The sequence below is a fragment of the Cottoperca gobio genome, chromosome 13 (assembly GCF_900634415.1).
Source record: "Cottoperca gobio chromosome 13, fCotGob3.1, whole genome shotgun sequence".
In the NCBI taxonomy this organism is placed as follows: domain Eukaryota; kingdom Metazoa; phylum Chordata; class Actinopteri; order Perciformes; family Bovichtidae; genus Cottoperca; species Cottoperca gobio.
Window position 1 is genome coordinate 12,667,549 of NC_041367.1, and position 20,036 is coordinate 12,687,584.

Here is a 20,036-nt window from a genome sequence, read left to right on the forward strand (position 1 = left end):
GATAGGGGAAAAGGAAAAGATCAATGTGTGGAAGATCAATACGAAAGCCCTTGATCCTTCACTCATTCCTCCCTCTGGACATCTCAGACGCTTACAGAGAGCTCTCTCTGATAGACAGTGAGCTTATGCCACAGATGGACACTTTTGTACCTGTTAACGTTATACTATGTTGACGTTCTGATCAGTCCTTGTGTTAAATACATGAATCTAGTTTGAATGTGTCTTCCGGTGCAGGGATATTTTTGGGAGGCGTGGTTTTGCTGCTGAGTTCTACTAAATGTTTTGTTGTCTGATGGGACATCTGCTGGTGTCTGCTGGGTAATGCAGCTTTGCAATCTGATGTGTATTTTCCCGCTTAAAGTGACCTAGTTGCACTGTGAAGTGCTGGCTGCTCCTTTTATGTGTGGGAGAAAATGTGTAACTAACAAACTAACAAATATGTCTCCGGTGAAAACAGACATCTTATTTTGAAAAGCCGGGCTAACAGAATTACTTGTTTTTGCTTGTTTTTCCAGCTCTCTTCCTAGGTGCTCTGTACTTTACTGGGATAGCCTAGTTGCTTTTAGGAACAACCTTAGGTAGTGTGAAGTAATCCAAAAAGGTGATTATGTATGGGGTCTAAAATGTTAATTGATTTCCCTTTATTCTTTGTTATCATTCCACAAACAACAGAGTCTTTTATTATGTGAAACAGCAAACATCACCTTATCTACTCGCCCTCCTATTTCATTATTGGTATCTCTGATATGAAAAAAAGTGGTAAAAGTCGAGCTGTAAATCATCAACATGACTTTACAAAGCCCGTGCTAAAGGCGGGAGGCAGCACCCCGCCCACATGCGGCGTTCATTTGTGCGCTTTCATGCACTGCGCTGCAACTGCGCAGCAATCGCTGATCTTGAAGGCTGCGCCTTTTGCTGTGAAAAGTGCAGTTATAAACATCATGATGTGAAGATCTGTGTTTATATTTTGCTTGCACACAACCACAGCGTTTGTAAGAGGAAACAATACATCCACACCAACACTGCAACATTTGATTTTTAGGAAGCTATGAGCCCCTTTTTTGGGTCAAATCCAGATGGTTTGCTGAAAAATGCATGCTGCACCAAAAGGCACAAGTGATATTGAAGAAGTAGTTCAGCCACGAGGGCTCCGATTACCATTATTGCGCCAATTACTGTGTAGCGCTTTAATAAGACACTGATAGCCGATGATAGGATCATATTGCCTTTCAGGTGCTTTAATGCGCAGCCGCTGCACGCTGTGGAAGAACAGAAAGTGTAACAGGGTTTGGTCACAGAGAGGGAGAGGATGGTGGCGAAGATGGCGAGCTGCGGAGCGGCTTGTCACCTGGAGGACGGGTAAGACTTTTTGATGTTAAACTGACGAGTGTTTACATCAGTGTTTGTGTTTAATCGTGTGCAGTTCAGACATGATGCATGCAGAGGATGCAGCGCTAAAATCGCGCCGCTTCAACACAGGAAGTGGTGTCTTTTGTTGTTGTCGGTTATGAGCTCATCTGTTTGTGCCATACAGTCTATGGTTTGTGCATTATAAGTAAATGAAACACATCCGCAATTGTTGCTTCGTAGTTATGAATACGTATAATTGAACTTAGATACAAAGAGGAAGTAAGAAGAGAGACTTTGTTGGTGTCTCTGCGCTGCACGCGGCTGTGTTGTTACATTGTGACGAATCACTGACAAAGTAGCATCCTGCTGTTTGAAGAGATGATTTTAGCGCCTTTTATGAAAATATAAAGAAAATCTTGAGACATTTATATAGCCTACTAAATATAACATAACATTAGGTTAATATTCTCAAAAATCCTTATTGGAATATTATAGGAGAGAAAAAAAACACGTACCAATGTAACCTCCTCATACAGTAGACCTACAGTATCCCTTTTACATTCTTCATTTTTATTTTTATTTTAGCTTAACACTATTGTAAATGATATTAATACAAGCAAGCACTCTAATATAACTCCCTGCTTACAGTTTTAAATGATGGTAAAGGATTCATACCAATCTCTTTACTAGTTATACAATATTTATTATCTGTTGTATTGTGAACCAAAGACAGGTGACACCAATGACTCATTGTCCTCTGTGAATGCTACTATTTTGTTGCCAGGTATCACTTTTATCTTGCAAAGGTCTGTTTTTTTGTTCTCCCCTTTTAGTAGATGCAGGTCAACTGACAACATCTACAAATGTTGTGGCTTTTATCTCTCAGCCAGAGTCACACTAACACCCTCACAGAGCACTCTCTTATCATAGTTTGTGGGAGGATCATAGAAAACAATGAGAGCAGAGAAAGTCAGAACTCATGCATGGAGTTTGTTTATCGTCTGAAATCATTTTAGTGATTGTAAAGGCAAACTTTGCTCAAAGAAAGAGATGATTACTGTGGCAACTAATGAGCTTTGGTGAGGTTGTGGTGCAATTTCATTTGGCAGAAAGAACAAGTTGACCTTGAAGAGGAGGAGAAAACAGTGTTTCCGGAACAGATGTTTGAAAACGCAGGAAACCACAGTGCCTTATCAGGATTAAGAGACATAAAAGAGCATAATTTGATCAGTCTTAATAATCATCCATTTGTACAATTCAGGGAGTGAAACGGTGAAAAGACGCAGAGCAGGATATGACCTACTTTTACACGCCTGCTATTGGTGAACTCGTTCTTCTTGTGGGGTTGTCTCTCTGTCTTCTCTCCCTGACGGATCTCAGACGTGTTGCATCTTGCTTGACTTCAGACTGCGTGAACAGGTTGCAACAGTCATCTGCTCAGACACAACATCTGAACTATTGCATTTGGCTTTGGCTCATTGTTTGTTTAATATACTATATTCCTAGATAGTGGAGCAAAAATCAAAAGATTTAGAGAGCTAAAAAGTCAGGAGGAACTGGTATGGATATCTGCTGTGCAGGCTTGGGCGATGTGGTTGAAATTAATGTCACGTTATTGATTTTTTAAATGTTTTGTTATAATACATGTGTATAACAATATGGCAGATGTATGCAAAACACTGAGTTTCACTGTTATGCTTTACATGCTTTCACGTGTGTGTGTGTGTGTGTGTGTGTGTGTGTGTGTGTGTGTGTGTGTGTGTGTGTAAAACCAAACTTTCAATTACTAATTTTCTTAGTTTTTAATTACAATAGACATCAGACTTTTGTAAAATGATAACACCATATGATCCTATCAGGACAATAAGATTCCACTGAAAGTAAATAAATAAATGAAAGCAGAAAAAGTGTCCAGACCAGTTTTGTTTCATTGCAAACGTACCCAGCCAGTTTCTTCCCATGGCTGGTTTCCTGTACCATCAACACTGCTCTGAAAGTGGGTCAGAGTTAGGGAGTTAGGGTAGAAGGATGATCTATCATTCAACAGGATGGGTTGATGTCCGATGTGTGAAAAAGTGAGATGCAGGCAGCATGTACACATTTCCTGTTTGTCTGATTTTATTCGGCTGCGTTTGTTCCTATTTTGAAAGCAGAAGTGGTGTACTACGAGAGCCTGTAGCTGCCCGATTTTAAGAGCCGTCACTTTACACCTCTTAACCTTACCGTGGTGTTATTTTAAAGTTGTCTGAATGTTGTCTCCTCTTCCCTACAGAGACGGAGATATCCCTGCGCTTGAAAACAAAGGTACACATCAACTATTTGCATTCCTTCCCACATCCTCACTTTCTCATTTCACTGAGCACGCATGACGTACGGCTTCATGTGTCGGTTTTGTTTTCACACAGTGATTGTGCTATGTCTCTCCTCTGGCTCCTTTTTTTAATATTTAAAAGCCATGCAACCCCATCTACTATTTGTCACTCATTTTGTTTTCCTTCCTTTCTTTTTCCCTTTCCACCTTTCACTCACCTCTCCGGCTCATCATGGCCTTCCTGTTTTCAATATCATTTGCATTAGAGAGCAGCAAGATTTATGCAAAGTCATATAGTGTCCCCAGTTTTGCATTTTCCCTTTTTAGCATGGCACACCAGTGCACAAAATGATATTTATTTATTTCAGACGTTCCTCTAGTGTTTTTTTTTGCTTTTTTTTACCACTTTAGGCCTATATAATATTCAAATGAAATGATAAATGGCCATAAAAAACACTCTGTACTTGACCTGGTAATAAACAACTGGTGATAATTAGGAAAAGCAACTTTTATATTTAATTGTGTGCAAATCATCGGGATATTTTTTATGTATACAGATATTCCTGTGGTGCTAAGAATTATGTTGGTGGCCCGCAATGTCTAGTGGATACACTGCATTTATAATGACACACTGACCTAGAAACTGTATTTATTGTGGATCAGTCATGTCTGCCCAAAAAGGTTCAGAGCCACTGCTGTACACCACACATAAACCTTTTGATGGGTTTGCTATGTCTTTATAAGACCAGCAGATGGCAGGCAATACCCATGAAAATATCCAAACCTTTGAAGCTGTAAACAAGTGTGTGTTTGCATGTGCATGTGTGTATCTGTGTTGGTGTTTTATCTCCACCTTGTTTGTCAGTCGGAGTGACGAGGGATGCCTGCTGGCTCAGATGAGGCGGCAGCAGCAACAGTGAAAGAGATTGGCCATAGGAGGCATACGAGGACAAGGGGAGAGAAATGGAGGAGGGAGAGTGCAGTGAGAGGTGAAGCAGACAGATCAAGCGGAGTGGAGGAGGGAGATTGATGAGGGAGGTGTTGCGAGTGGACCAGTGATGGCAGCATCTGCTTGTTAGTCTAAGATAAAACTCTGTGGGCTAGAGAGGATGGGCTCCATCCATTAGCCGGTCAGGCACTCAGCCAGATGGCCCGGTCCATTCACTGCTGCTGGGAAGAGGAGGCAGCAGCTCCTCTGGACCCATCTGTATAAATGTGCCAGCATTTTAATGCTGGGCACTTATCACAGGCTTCTTCACAGGGTGCCACAGTTCAGCTGCTAAGGAATGATGGATGTGTAAAAGCTGGTGGTGTAAGTCAGATATGCTGAGGGCTTTTTTTGATGAGTAATATGGATGAAAACACACACACTGCGTGCTAACATAGAAGTCAACTAAAAGTAGAGGTCTCTCGCTGCCTGGGGCTGCACCTGTTAAAGGAAGAGCCCCTGTGACATAATGTAGAACTTGGTACTACTACTACTGCACAAGTCTATTATTATTTTCTTTAGGTAGGTTTAAAACAGTGACTCACACGGTTTGTTGAGTTTAGCGACAGGGCATGTGGCTACACGTGAGGTTTTCTCTGCGTTTAAAAGGCTTTGATGTGTGAGAAAGTGAAGAAGCAGACTGTTTAGAACACTTACTTTCCCCCCTATACAGTAATAGATAGTTAGTAGAAAATGACCAATGATAGATAATATCTTTGCATATTATCGGGTGCTCTTTGCTTCTGTTTTTACTGTTTCCTGTTCAGGAGACCTTAACATGAGACACTTTTTTTTCTTTTTCTTTCATTCTTCCTGTAACCTGTAGTCTGTCATGCACTTACTGCCGGGCAATATAATAACCACAGAAATGAGTGGATGATACTATCAAACCTTTAAAAGTGGGGAAGTTCCCATAAAGATGATGATATGATTAACATCAGATATTAATAATGATGTAGCAATTATAATAACTCATTTATAATGACTTTTTCCTCACATTTTGACATTAATGTATCAGCTTTTACCGACCAAACTGCACTAACCTCAAAACAATTATTAATACGTTACAGATAACCTGAGAGAAAGTGACAGCAGCAGTTCAGGTAAGCACACGTATCCCATCACAACAGTTGAACTAATTTGTTCTTTCCACAACTTGTACGAAAATTTAGTCATCTGCAGAAAATCTAATTTGCTCAGACTTTTAATTCCTTTTTCATATACAAAGTAAATGTAATCCCTTTTTACTGCTCATTCAATGGAAATTCAGTACAAAGTGTTCAGCTCTCTCACGTGTCTCTTACATATTGATGTGTCGAACAGACAACACAGGAACATCCGCTGAGGAGAGCTCGGAGGAGGAAGAGGAGGATGAGGAGTTTGGTGAGAGGCTCACATTGAACTGCTGCATCACAGATCATACGTCTGAGGGACATTTTGTGAAGTTTTCTAAATCACTTTCTTCCCGAAGGTTAGATGAGCAGATGGATACCGCGCTCGTGTCTGTACATTACAAGTGAAGCTACAGCCTGGACATTGTTAGCTTAGCTTAACTTAGCATAAAAACATAGGGGAAACAACCAGCCTGGCTCTGTCAGAAGATTACAAAATCCATCTACCAGCACCTCTAAAGCATACTAATGAACATGTCATGTGTTTGTTTAATACGTGCAAAAACCAAGTGTGTAAAAACTAAATATTGTGGATTTACTGTACTTCTTGGCTTGGGAGCAGGCTAGCTGTTTCCCACTGTTTCCTGTCTTTGATCAAAGCTAAGCTAACTTGCTGCTGGTGCTGCTTCATATTTATCGTACAGTTGAGAGAGGGATGGTGTTCTCATCAGGAAAGCGAATAGCCGTAATTTTGAAAATGTCAAACCAGGGGCGCCCCGGTAATTTACCTGGCAGAGCGGGAGCCCCATGTACCAAGGCTGAGCCCTTAGCAGCGACTTGTGTTTTAATCCGACCCATAGCTCTTTGCTGTATGTCGCAAAAATAAGCAAAAACATCTTTCTCTGTTTCTCGCCCTCCTTTCTTTCACCAGAAGGCTGTGCTGAGAAGAATGGAGGAGAGGAAGGTAAGAACCAACATCATATTATCAATCCATCTTTGTAGCTGAAGTATTTAACAAGATAAAGAATGAACGGTGTTTAACTAAGTTTATCTCCTTTTTATGTTCTGTGCAGACAATGACGAGGCCGACGCAGAGGAGTCAAAATATGGTGCGTCATATGCGTTTGTTTTTCCAAATCTGTCTTGTTGTTTACATCCACACGGCCATGTCGGCTTGTCATAGTTGCCATGGCTTTAGTGGTAACGATTTTCTACGTGTAATTGAGCGTGCTCCACCCTCGCTCGCAACCACAAAAGTGGCCCGCGATCAGAAAAGATTATCTAGGGTGTCTGCAAGAGGCTCAACACAAGCTTTCAGCTTCTGACATATGACTTTCATATGATAATATTTCACCCTCTAGATTCAGTCCCTGGACCTGAAGCAGAGATTTCAAATGGGAAAGGTAAGCAGAATCGTAACTGATGTTGCAGCACACAACAAATGTTCTGGAGATTGTGTCACGTACCCTGTAAACAACATCGCATTTATTTTATGTTGTACGTCCTGACAGATGAGAGTCGATTCAAATCATGCTGTGAAAAGTGCAAAGCCATCCAGCAGGTGAGCTCAGAAACCAGATGTTTATCTGACAAAAGGTCTTGTCTGAGTGATGATTTTACTTATACTTGATTAGGTTTGACATTTTTATGATACAAGGGAGGGACTTGTATAAGTGTTCCTTCTTTTGCACATATCAAACTATGATTTATTTCCCACTATGATGTTACAATTGTCCAAACAAATGTTTTTTTTTTTTTTTTACAGAGCCATGGCAATGAGCTTGTTACCCCCAGGAGGATCTCTAAGGGACGATTACAGTGAGTACGACTGTCTCTGCCGCTGATCTAGTCTGTGCACATCTATATTGATTTGTATGTCCAGCATCGATTGACTGTGTGTGTGTGTGTGTGTGTGTGTGTGTGTGTGTGTGTGTGTGTGTGTGTGTGTGTTTCAGGGTTCAGCTGGAAGGAGAGGGCACATATGAGTGTTCGCTCACAGGCCTGGTGTTTGAAGCATCGGAGAGCGTCCTCGTGCAGTACTCAGTCTTGTCCTGGTCCAAGTTCGGCGCGTTCCTGCAAGACTCCTGGAAGTTTGCTGGCCCCATCTTTAACGTGGACACCGTCAATAAGGACGCGTCTGTCCTCACGTCCATCCAGTTCCCTCACTCCGTCTGCCTTGCTGGTGAGAATGAAATGAGCATCACATATTTCCAACCAAGATGTCGCCTGGAGGTTGTCTTGAATTCCGTTGATGAATGTTGGAGATTAAATGTGCAATTCTTGATTAATGATCCATCTGAAGGCCTTTTATACAAAATAGTTAATTTTAGTGAGTATCATAATCTTTTATCTATGATTTTAAAGCCGCTCTCAGTGAAACATAAAACGTTCTCTTTCCCTATTACCGTCACACAGATCCAGATAATGGGATGACATTCAGCATCCTGCACATGAAGGACAACCGTCCACTCATCGAGCCGACAGTGGACCACTCAGGTAGCCACGTTAAGTGGAATGTGACGTCGCTGTCACCCGTGGGTCCCATCATTCAGACGAGCCAATCCGTAGAGCACCACGGGGTGGTCCTGGTCTACAAGCAGCTGGGCAGTGACAACAACAACAACTACAGCTTCCACGTCTACCTGGCCACCAACAGTTCATCTGACATCAAGGTAAGGTCGGTGAAGGCTGTATATGGATGTGAATTCATTTCTTCTCTACAATAGATGATTGACAGTTTTCTTACTCCTTACGAGACAAACGTCTGAGCTGTCATCGGTCTTTACTTTCATTTTGAAAACTTATAGAAACACGACCGATGTTTTGGCTATGTGGTCCAATTCCTCAGAGTTGCAGGATTCCACTTTAATTCATGTCTGAACCTTGGTTGTATTTGTTGTTTCCACCATCTGTCTACTCACTGACATTTCTGTACCTGTTCCTGCAGGGCATGATGTACTGCAGTTACATTACTGGATACAGTGAACACATACACACATGTGTATTAAATGCACATCTTGTGCTAAGCTTCTTAAGGCAGTAATATATTTGACGTAAAATGACCATTTCTTACGCATATAGAAATAAAACCATTAAAGATCCACTTTTACGACGTGAAGTTCTGTTTGTTGGAGTGACTCTGCATATTAATTGTTTTAATTTAGGAATTTTCCCTTTTTGAAGAGCCAAAGGGGGGATAAACCCCACCCCTTCCTCACGTGCACAGCACAAATAGATATTCCATTCATATCGAGTCTTCTGAAAAGTTTCAACCATGACTCAATCGTGATGACTTCCTAGTGGATAAAACTCCAGCAAAATGCCTTACCTATGAAATTATGTGCGGAAAAAATGAGAACAGAATCCAATCCAAGACTTAACTTTCACTTCTTGTTCATTTAGTAACTGCCCTTTGATACTGTTAAGACTTGACAGAGTAGGCCCCAGATTTCTAGGTCAATCAGGAAGTGTGTGGTTATGTGTGTTTCGGTGATTGAGCTGGTGAATAATCGTACCAATAGAAATGATGTTCCTTAAATATATAATAATTAGTGTATCCCGTCTGATACATTGTTATGTTGGTCTATCCAGTAATAACTTACCAGGGCTGAACTGTGAACTGTAGCTGAACTCTCTGAGACACCTTCGGTTTTTCCACCCCCACTATGGAAAACATGTTAATCACCATTCAGCCTGCTCATCATACTGCAAGGAAGTGACTTATAATCTGCTCCGTTTTGTCTTCCTGCTGTACTTTATGTAAACCAGGATATAGCCAAACAGGTGCAGGGCTACAAGAGTCGCTACATTCGAATAGAGAAGCCTCCAACATGTAAACTGGATGAGGGGACGTATCGTCTCCTGAGCGAGCCAGAGGGAGAGATCAAACCTCAGGTGTGTGTCTTTGCATAATGCATGTGTGTCTGCTTATGTGCAATCATTTATATTGCGATGTATGTATTGAAAACACAAAAACATACAGTATACAGACTTTCTAATTAAATGATGTTTAATTATATGTATATATATATGTGTGTGTGTGTGTGTGTGTGTGTGTGTGTGTGTGTGTCTCTGTGCAGGATTTGAAATTCACCCTTGCGGTGACTAAGATGAAAGGCTACTTTGAAGCTTTCTTTGAGCAGCCTCCTCCCTTTAAATTGTCTCTCATAGAGATTAACACAGAGGCGACTGTATGGTCCGCCACCATCAGAGAAGGTACCAGCACATTTATGTCTCACACTCAATATGTTTTGGTGGTTTGCAGGTGAAAAAAAAGGCTTAAATCAGACTATGTTTATTTTTTTCAAAAAAGAAATCTGGCTGACAGCTGACTGTAACAGCAAACATAGACTTTTTATCTGCAAACAAACCAGAAAGTGTAATTTGGTCTCTACTCCAGAGTGGTGATGACTATCTTTTTCTCTGTACTCTTAGGTGACTGTGTGGATAACACAAAAAAGAAGCCAAGGAAAAGGACGAACAGTATGTTTCTTGTTTTTAATCAAGTTGTGGTTTTCCATCACGCCAAGCTTTCAGCTTTCTACAGGTTGACTCACATCACGTATCTCTTCTCATAGGTAGACAGAGGAGCAGCAGCCCCTCAGAAGAAGAAAGCACCTGTAAAAGGCCTCGATGGCAGGATGTGTCAGGTGACCTTTCACGTCTTACTGAATTGAGAATAACTTCAATCATATATATAAATATTTTATATTCCCCCGATCAACAAAAATCAGTTTATATCTGAACTATTTCCTGATGCACCTGTTGGGCGTATTTTTCCAGATGGAGGGAAAACAGTGATGCCTCAGGGCCAGGACATGTCAGAGAAGCAGCTACTGCAGGTGGCCAAGCAGCTCGGGAAGGAGTGGAAGCAGGTGGCCATCTATCTAGACATGAACTCCAGGGAGCTGGATGACATCCAGGCCACAGAGAAAGATGTGACCATGCAGAAACTGAAGATGCTGGTGGAGTGGAAGAGCAGAAGGCGGCCGGGTGAGGCCACGGCGTATCACCTGGAGAAAAGTTTGGAGGAGCTGGATGACTTGCCAAATGAGGTCCACCAGAAACTGAAAGGTAATAGACTGCAGACATAAACACCATCATTATGTATAACCATAAACTACAGAGCTGATTATTCTCTTGTCAAATGACAATTGGCCATAATTTTCATTAAAAAACAACTAATGAGACTGAGTCTACTCTGTGAGTCTGTATTTAAGCACAGAGGTGCTTTGAGCTAAATGCTAACATTAGCGTGCTAATCGCGTGAAGTTGTTGAGATATTTCCCTTTGGACCAAAGTGGTCGAACAACAACATTTCCGTCCCTAGAGCCGCTGCTTGCACGGCTAAAAATACTCGCTGCCGCTTTACAAGTGCTGAAATGTGCTTATTTTCTCAGTCACACATTAAAATGTAATTAATACTTTCAAATGTTAATGGGAAAAGGTGGCGTCAGATGACTGTATAAGTCAATACAAGCCATTTAAAATCAAATGTGGTGCAGGACTACTCCAGCAGAGTGGTCAGGGCTTTACAAGATATGTAAATTAGATTGTTTTTATTACTAGTAAGGATGCAATATAGCTAGAGCAGATCTGTGACTGCTGGGAGATAACTGCAGGACTGTGCTTCGTAGCGTACTGTCCTGGATCAGGGCTAATGAATAACTTGTCATACACTCGTTCTTTGATATGTTTGTACTTTCATAAACTCATTTAGTTATTGATTTTAACAAAATAAAAGTTATTATTATTATTTTTTTTGTTTTTCAGACATGATGGACAATCGAGCAGCTAAGTAAAAAGAGATTTGACTTAAGTGGATTGTTGGCTTCCTGTCGCTCCATCATCAGGATGAAAAAAAATCTCAGGCATTCAACAAAACAGAGGATGGATATGGACCAAACATCAGATCTTCTTCCAGTTTTTGTTTCTCTTTTGAATATTTTCTGGACATGAAATGTTTTTGAATTGTCGCATTTCATGAAAAGTGCCGCTGTCTTCACTTGGGATGGGCATTCTCACACATTTTGTTCAAATGTTACTACTTTGACTCTGTAATGAATACAGAATAGAGAAGGTGTACCTAAGCTTCCTTGTATGTAGCCAGATATTGATGCTTAGCACTACCAGGTTAAAAAATGACCAGTAGAGCTGTCGAGGTCATAAATAGTAGCTAATTATGTAGCCGGTAACGTGTAAATGTAGGTGCTGCAGTGTTGAAACTGCACAAAAATGGGAACATTTTTTCCTTTTTATATGTTATGTTTGTGGGAATTGTTATAAAACAATTAGGCATTACATCACCTGCAGGTGAGTGTGTGACTGTCCAAAGAATACGGACTGAAGTACTGATCTATTTTGTGTCTCATACATTTTTTATATTTGTACTGTACATATCTTTTTTTCTACCAGTGATCAATTTTTTAATTCTGTTTTTGTATGTGTATGTCTGATTGTGTTTTTTCAAATCTGAAATGGCGTTGCAAGAGGTCCTTACTTATGTTTATTTTGTTTAACTTCATTCCATTCCTGCCCACATGCGACTGGGTGACTAACTATAAATGTTGTTTGTGTGTATTAAAAAAAGTGTACACTGTGAGGAACAAAACAAACCAATCACAAGCATTTAGATTCAGGGCTGAATTGAACTTTTCTACCTGCGAGTGCAGCTACAGCATGGCAACGTGTGTATATATTTTATGAGTCATCTTTTCGAGGCTTATTTAACAGCTGTAGAACTGAGAACACAAAAACTTAGTGTACTGTGAGCTTCCAGAGGACACATTTCAGTTGAATGTTCAACATCGCTACATTAGTCACAGCGTTGTTTCTGATTGACCTATTTTCAAATGAGATTTTGTTTCCAGACATTGCAACACTATTTGGGAAAAGCTGCACAAATGGCATCCGGATTGTCAAATTTTTCCAGGTCTTCCATGCCGATACGATGCAGTAATGTTTACATTCAGAACACGGGGTTTTCTTAAACCACTTACCGCCAACAATTCAGTCTGCCCTTTTTTTTTTTTGCACTTGTTTCTATCATGTCTGAGTCCCTCCAAAGAATTTGGAGTATTTGACCAAGCAAATGTTGACTGAATAAAATAAAGTATCTGTTTACTTAATTTGAGTGTCATCAGTTCCATTTTCATTTGCGGTATAAAGTTTCATGAAAACATAAATAATTCCACTTCAGCATTTGATACCAAAAAATATTTATTATAAATAACAATAAATAACATCACATTCCATCAAATAAATAGATAAATAAGTGTAATAAATAGATAATATAGATAAATATTGTGCAGTAAAAAGCTATACTTGTCAGTAGGTGTAAGTGATGGTGATAATAGTGATGAGGTTGCAGGATTTACTTCCTGTGGTCTCCTGAGGCGATGTAGCCCATGGCTCGGTTGATGGTGATGGTTCGGACATAGAAGCCCCTCATCATCTTAACCATTTCCTGCCTGTTACTGAAGGTGTCATTTCCCCACATATTGGCAGCATCTTCCTAAAATACAAACATAAGAGGATAACATGAATACTCAAAGTTCACCTGCCCAATAATGTTCCAGCGTGCTTTGGAAACATCTTTACGAGGATGGATCTTGTATCAGTTTTCCTCTTAAAGACAGAACGATGAGGAGTAAATAGGGAACAAACTAAAGAGAAGGAACAGAAAGATACCTCTGATGAGTCGTTCTCTTCATTCGGCTTCAGGGAGCAGTTCTGTATAAACCAAAGAAGATTTCATCAGGCAACTTTAAAATGTTATTTCCCAGGAGATTTTCTCTCACTATCTGTTTGTACTCTCCCCACACATGCGTGATAAACACACCTTCCTCAGGCTCTTTATTATTTCCAGAGTTGGAGTCAGAAGTGCAACTTCTTCCTTAGGACTTCTGAGTGGGGAGTTCATGTAGGACTGAATAGCAGCAGCATAGTGATCCAAGTCCTTCATGATGTTCCCCAGACATTCACTCTGTAAAGACAAACAAGAACCAGGCTGCTTTATCAGAACGTAAAGAGAATAAGTTATTTTATGTATAATGGAAAATATATTCAAAATATTCCAATTCAGATGTGTATAATGGCAGAATAATAACAAATGTAAAGCTGTATTCAATGGATACTGGACTTCTAATGTATAGTGTTGTGTAACATACAGTAAGCCCCATAGTTCTAGTTAAAAAAGAAATGTTAACTAAAGCTTACCTCACTGAAAGATGAGTTTCTTTGCAATATGCAGCTTGAGTTCTGTCGGGTAAAAAAACATTTGAAATATGAACAATTTGTTTTACCGGTCAAGTCAGATTCCCATAAACATCTTGGGACCATACACTTAATGATATGACTTTATTATACCTAGTCTAAATAAAAACAAAAATGAAGAGGCTCGAGTCTGTTTCCATAAATATGTCCAAAAACGATTGTATCCTCTTCTAGAAAATGTAAAAGTATTTACAACCCAATCATTGAGATCTACATTTTCCTTACACAACAAGTAAAGATAAGTCAAAGACTTGTTTCTTTTACTTTTAATAATTAGGAATGTATATCACTCATAATCAACAAGAGTCACCTGAGTCAGAGTGGGTGCGCAGGCCAGTACTGTCTCAGTTTGACTTTTAACCACCATTTTATTAGCGGTAATGCCATAACAGAAAACGTCCTGTAATACAAAACAAGGGTATTCATTATTAACGAAGTGTGTAACAGAAAGAAAGAAAACATACATTACTACATTCTACAGTGAAATGTACTTACATTGCTGAGAAGCTCTGAGATATTCAGCAGGAGTGTCTTAAAGAGCAATGAGCAGTCACCGTACTTTTCTGCGCTCAGACCAGTGCGCACCGGGAGTCCTGTGGATGTGCGCCAGCTCAAGGTCAACAGCAGCAGCACACAGCTGGCGGAGTCTGCATGGCAAGAGAATAACAATCATCAACACCTACACCTTTTTGCAAGCATTCTAAAACAGTAGAAGAGTATGGAAAATAATCCTTTATCTTAAATCTTTGTTTCAGAGTCGCTAACTTACAGAAATTAAAGACTGCCATATTTCTGATCAGATAGATATCTCCGCTTGAGCCAGGTAAATCAGTAGCACTGTGTTGCTGCCTTCAATTGGGATCTTTTTATATGTATTATCGGGGGATTCCCTTAGCCGACCTACAGGAGTAGCAACAAAAAGAAAACTATGATGTCATATGTAGGAAATTACAACCTTGATCTTCTAGCAGACATTTGGTTTATAAAAAAAATAAAAAAGGAAGTTACATTGTTTGCCTCAAATGTGTGATGTAACTGTACACATTTAGACACATACAATTTACGGTTTTGTGGTGAATTTGGTATTCTGACGACTTAATAGAGAGGCAGGAGGCAGCATGGGTCTCAGGTTCTTCTTTATCTCTGTGGTGCTATAAATACATTTGATCATCCACTGTGTGCGTGTGCGTGTGTGACAGGACAAGATAATACGATAGCTAAATTGACAGAATAAAATTCCATTCAAATGCTATTCAATATGAATCACATAAAAAAAACCATGAATATATATTTAGGAAAAATATTAAATTCAAATTGACAATTAGAAACTAAGCAAATAATCAGATAACACTTATTTGATTATTTAGAAAAAAAAAAAAAAAAGAATAGAAAAAATAGAAAATCCCAATAGATTTGAATTTGAATTTTTTATTTCATGTTAAGATGCATTAAAAATTCCATTCACAGACACAAGTAGGAGATTAACAACAATAATGAGAGGGAATATTTTGGTGAAATGCAAACGATATGTTTATATTAACCTGTTACACATGCTTGTACTCAGGGGTTATAATAGATGAGTAGATCCTAGAACTCTACATAGTTGCATACTAACTACTGAGATCATCTTCTTTTTCATTTGTCCAAAGAAAAATATATTAAGTTGACTGCAAAGATGAGTGATTAGTGCAGATTAGCAGGAAGCAGCTGTGAGGGACAAACAGCGCCTACATTAATTATAAGTATATCATAATGAGCATCTGGTCCTGTCAGCTGCAGCATCACATGGGAACTGGCATTCACTTCGCTCTACCACATATGTCTATGGGATCTATACCTTCAGTCAGTAGTATGTGTACATGTGTTGTCAGCTCCATGTGAGTAATTCCTCATTTATACTTTGTTTTTTTATAATAGGGTTAGGTATATAGCATTCCATAAATATTTCATAGTATCATGTCATAAAGAGTAATTAATTATGTCATAGTATAGTATATCATAAAAAATTCATAGTGTAGCGTGTCCCAAAAGAACTTTAAAAAAGTAATAGTAAAGTATATTATAAAAATATCTAAAAATTCATAGTATCATATATCATAAAAAAGTAATAGTAAAGTATGTCATAAAAAACAAAAACGTTATAGTATCATATGTCGTAAAAAAAGATTCATATTATATTATGTCATAAACAAATCCTAGTGAAATATGTCATAAAAAACATAAAAGGTCAACGTGTAGTGTCTCATAAATAAGTCATAGTAAAGTATGTCATTAAAAAGGTCATAGTTTAGTATGTGGTTAAAAGGTCAAAGTGTAGTGTCTCATAAATAAGTCATAGTAAAGTATGTCATTAAAAAGGTCATAGTTTAGTATGTGGTTAAAAGGTCAAAGTGTAGTGTCTCATAAATAAGTCATAGTAAAGTATGTAATAAAAATGTGATTAAAAGTCATACTTGCGTACCTTATTTTATGGTAAAGTCTGCCCCTGGAGTTTTTTCCCCCGTGAACCAGAATGTATTTCACCTGTGTTTCTGACCGTGATTAACCACCACCTCGGTGTGTGACGCAACTATGTCATGGCAGGTGTATTGCTCAGTGTTGAAGTTTTTTGTTCCGAACAGGCATGTTTAAATCCCAAGTACTTTTTTCAGTATCTGATAATTGCACAAGGCTCAAATTAAGAATATTGTTAAATTGCATGACTTCCACTTTTTACACCCTCCAGTCCCAGTTTTCAGGACCTGTGAACCACCTGTTGTGTTTAACAAACTTCAGAAAGTGCACTCTCTGAAAGTGCAGTGGTCAGTGAGTGGTTGACAGGAGTTTCTTGGCCTTTTTCTTGCTTCACCAGATCGTCAAAGACTGAAACTTACTCATTAAAGTAACAGTATATGATTAGGACCCACCGGGAGAGAGGGGAGACTTTCTCAGAGATACGTTTATCCTATTTTACAACATTTTTTCACATCTAAACCTTCTAGCCATCACACATTACATTTATACCTTGAACCCCAACTGACTATTTATCATATATGGAAATGAACAAGGTGTCAAGTCTTAAATACTCATTTTTCTTTCACATGAAAAATGAGTATTTAAGACTTTATAGGGGTTGTCCAAACTAATATGGAGTCCCTCTAAGAGTAGTAAAAGCAACACAGATGAGAGTGAGAGACAAATAGTGCCATAATGAGGCAAGACCGAAACATAGGGAGCTGACTCATGCTACATATAATGTGGTGGTGTTCTATATTCTCACTGCAGTTGCGACCACTGATTCCACTTCCTATGTTCATTAGAAAGAGGAATCTCATTTAAAAGAGCAAATTCATCCATCGGACTTGCAGCAACACAAATTCAACATACCGCACAACAAACCAACGTATATGAAACAAAGTTTATTCTTTATTTTACATATCTGTACATAAACATTTCTTCCCTCAAATAAAGTTTCTGATTACAGTAGGATGAAAACGATATTAACACACTTATTCATTTAAATTGACTCGTGTCAGAAAATCAACATTCACAAAATGTTGAAGAGCAATTAGAGTGAACGTTTTACCAAAAGCTACGACTCCACTACAAGGCAGGCATGTTTCCTTTACACTCTTTTAGCACCTTCAAATAAACATTTCTCAGTTGAAAACTACCATTTGTGCAGAATAAAAACAGGTCGACTTTGAAATACTTTAAAATTACTGTCCAACTTAAAATGGTCTGAAGAAGTTAGTTTCCATCTGTTTTTTTTATACAATGGTGTTTCTTTTTTTTTTGACTGACTTTCTACTTAATTTTTCACTATTATTTTATTTTTTCCCCACAATTTTTGCATTTGACAGTTATAATTTAGTGGCGAATGTAGAAAGTTAAAAAGAAACAATAGCAAAGCAAGGTCGATCACTGCACAGGAAGCTGGGGACAGAATCCATGACAACACACAATCAGTTTCCTCTTCTCCCAGGAAGCAGGAAGTGCTCCTCCGTCCTTAGCGCTGGGAGAAGACCACAGAAGCAAATGAACGAGGCTAGCCTTCTTCTGTGCCGCTGCTACCACTGGAGTCAGTGGGTTGGACAGGAAGGTAGACAGGGGGGGGGGGGGAGATGGGGAAGCAGCGAGGGGCAAAATACTTGGGACAAGCGGGCGGGATTTGGATCGACACAGGGCAGAGGTGGAATGGCTAGAGGAGAAAAGTCCGGTTTGGAGCAGGAGCGGGAGCTTAGCTTGGCAGAGGGGGGAGCAGGGAGGAGCAGGGAGGAGCAGGGACGGGCATCTTATTTGGATAGGGTCCTCTCAGCCAAATGTTTCTGCTGGCTCTCAGCATGCCTGGAAAAGGAGAATAGGAACATCTAGTCACATAAAGGATAAGTCGGGTGATATTTAATATTTTATTATTGTGAACAAATCCCAAACAAAAGACCAAAACCAACCAAATAAATAAAACATGGTCCTGATGCCTTAACTGCTCAGCAAGTGCACTAAATCTGCACCTCAGAATTGTCCCTAACAAATGCACTATTACTCCTGTTTTAGTTATGTTTGTTAAAGGGAAATTCCACCGATTTCACACATCAAAGTCTGTACCAGGTTTCAGTGCAGTGCTACTACATATGTGAAAAAGGTTTTGTGGTTCCAGAGGGAGCGTATCACAGTAACACTACATTGTGATTCTGTGAAGTAGTCAAACCACAGTGCCCAGCTGTTTTGAGTATTGAGGTTGCTTTTTACCAGACTTCTCTTTCCAATCTTATTCTTCAAATGAATATGTTTTTATTTCTTATACACCAAAAAAAGGTAAATGCAGTGAATACATTTCTAATTAAGTGCCTCATCACCTGGTGAGGTCCTCTATGTCAACCAGCATGGCATCTTGCTCCATGTGTAGTTCATCCCGAATCAGCAGCAACTGTACAAGCTCCTCATTCAGACCTGGAGTGGTAGATAACAAGAGGAATAATATGTCAGGCTACACACGTTTAGTATGTAACTATGAAAAAGCAGGAATTATTCCTAATCTACAATACGGAAATACTTAAAACGCCACATATATTCTATTGTGATCCCTATCAATATATGGACATTAAGTCTATTTCACGTCCACGATGGGTTTATGAAATGACTTATGAGCACCGACCACACATCAGTGGCTCTGATTGTTCTCTCAGCTATTGTTTCGGCTTTGACTAACAAAAGAGATTTTTGAAGGGAAAGTCTAATTTGTGAGTAAAAAGCAGTTTGTGAGTTTGGAGTCATTGGGGATTTTTGGAGCTGCTTAATGTTAAATGAGAGATTATTCATCCCTGAGCAGCAGGATCAATGACCACCACAGTGCAATGACAGTAAATGCTCAGGGGAAGCTGTCAACTGGTACAGTTCTTTGAACTGACTAACATATATAAAAAGTACTTTCACATCCACTAAAAGGGTAGGGGTCAGTATGCATGTACATGTTTTTCCCCATTTGCTCATTTATACAATTGAAAGTAGGTTACTGTGTATGTTTTGTACTGTTTGTGTTCAACTCACTCTCAATCTGGGAGTGCAGATCATTGACTATAACCTGGAGCTGTCCCAGCGTCATATCTCTCAAGTCGGTGGGCTTCAGGCTTCTTTTCATTAGACACTCACTGATGTGAGGCATGTGTGGCAGCTGCCGAAAAACACACACACAGAAACACGGGTACGGGAAAAAAAGACATGTTAGACACTTTCTCCATCTGGAGGTCGAAACAAAGTTCAGCCACAAAGAATGTTCCTGCTGTATGACTAGTGTTTCATACGTTTATGTTTAAGACATTTGTGTCAAATTATTTCATTCCTGCTACAAAAACAAACGATATGAATGTAAACTCATGGACAATCTGTTGACAGAAAATGAATCAACAACAACTCTGATAATCCATCAATCTTTAAAACAATGTATGAAGTATTCACTGGTGCGAGATTCTCAAGTGTGAGGTTTGTTTGATTTTCTCTCTCGTAGAACTGGCACTGGTATTTT

The 20,036-nt window shown here is 39.3% G+C and overlaps 3 protein-coding genes across 7 annotated transcripts in view; 1 reads left to right on the forward strand and 2 right to left on the reverse strand.

Moving 5' to 3' along the window:
- Positions 1-993: 993 nt before the first annotated feature.
- LOC115017323 (uncharacterized) lies at positions 994-12,888 on the forward strand. Its single transcript, XM_029445643.1, has 17 exons — positions 994-1,359; positions 3,623-3,654; positions 5,720-5,752; positions 5,973-6,032; positions 6,693-6,725; positions 6,835-6,870; positions 7,123-7,164; positions 7,273-7,322; positions 7,527-7,579; positions 7,717-7,943; positions 8,177-8,433; positions 9,530-9,655; positions 9,841-9,976; positions 10,196-10,243; positions 10,339-10,410; positions 10,544-10,834; positions 11,534-12,888. The coding sequence occupies exons 1-17, from the start codon at positions 1,310-1,312 to the stop codon at positions 11,560-11,562; spliced, it is 1,575 nt and encodes a 524-aa protein (XP_029301503.1). The 5' UTR covers positions 994-1,309; the 3' UTR covers positions 11,563-12,888.
- A 154-nt stretch (positions 12,889-13,042) lies between these two features.
- On the reverse strand, positions 13,043-14,823 carry il12a (interleukin 12a). The gene is made up of 7 exons (XM_029446891.1): positions 14,805-14,823; positions 14,531-14,682; positions 14,346-14,435; positions 13,979-14,020; positions 13,602-13,745; positions 13,451-13,492; positions 13,043-13,274 (listed from the first exon to the last, which is right to left on the reverse strand). Exons 1-7 carry the CDS (start codon positions 14,821-14,823, stop codon positions 13,134-13,136), a joined length of 630 nt encoding a protein of 209 aa, XP_029302751.1. The 3' UTR covers positions 13,043-13,133.
- A 2,590-nt stretch (positions 14,824-17,413) lies between these two features.
- Positions 17,414-20,036, reverse strand: part of schip1 (schwannomin interacting protein 1) — a 197,548-nt gene continuing 194,925 nt past the window's right edge. For all 5 annotated transcript variants that reach the window (XM_029446941.1, XM_029446942.1, XM_029446944.1 and 2 more), the window contains 3 exons: positions 19,562-19,685; positions 18,871-18,964; positions 17,414-18,361 (listed from right to left, as the gene is read on the reverse strand). In XM_029446941.1, coding sequence (XP_029302801.1) covers positions 18,310-18,361; positions 18,871-18,964; positions 19,562-19,685 — 270 coding nt within the window. In that variant the 3' untranslated portion in view covers positions 17,414-18,309. The remainder of the gene's footprint in view (positions 18,362-18,870; positions 18,965-19,561; positions 19,686-20,036) is intronic.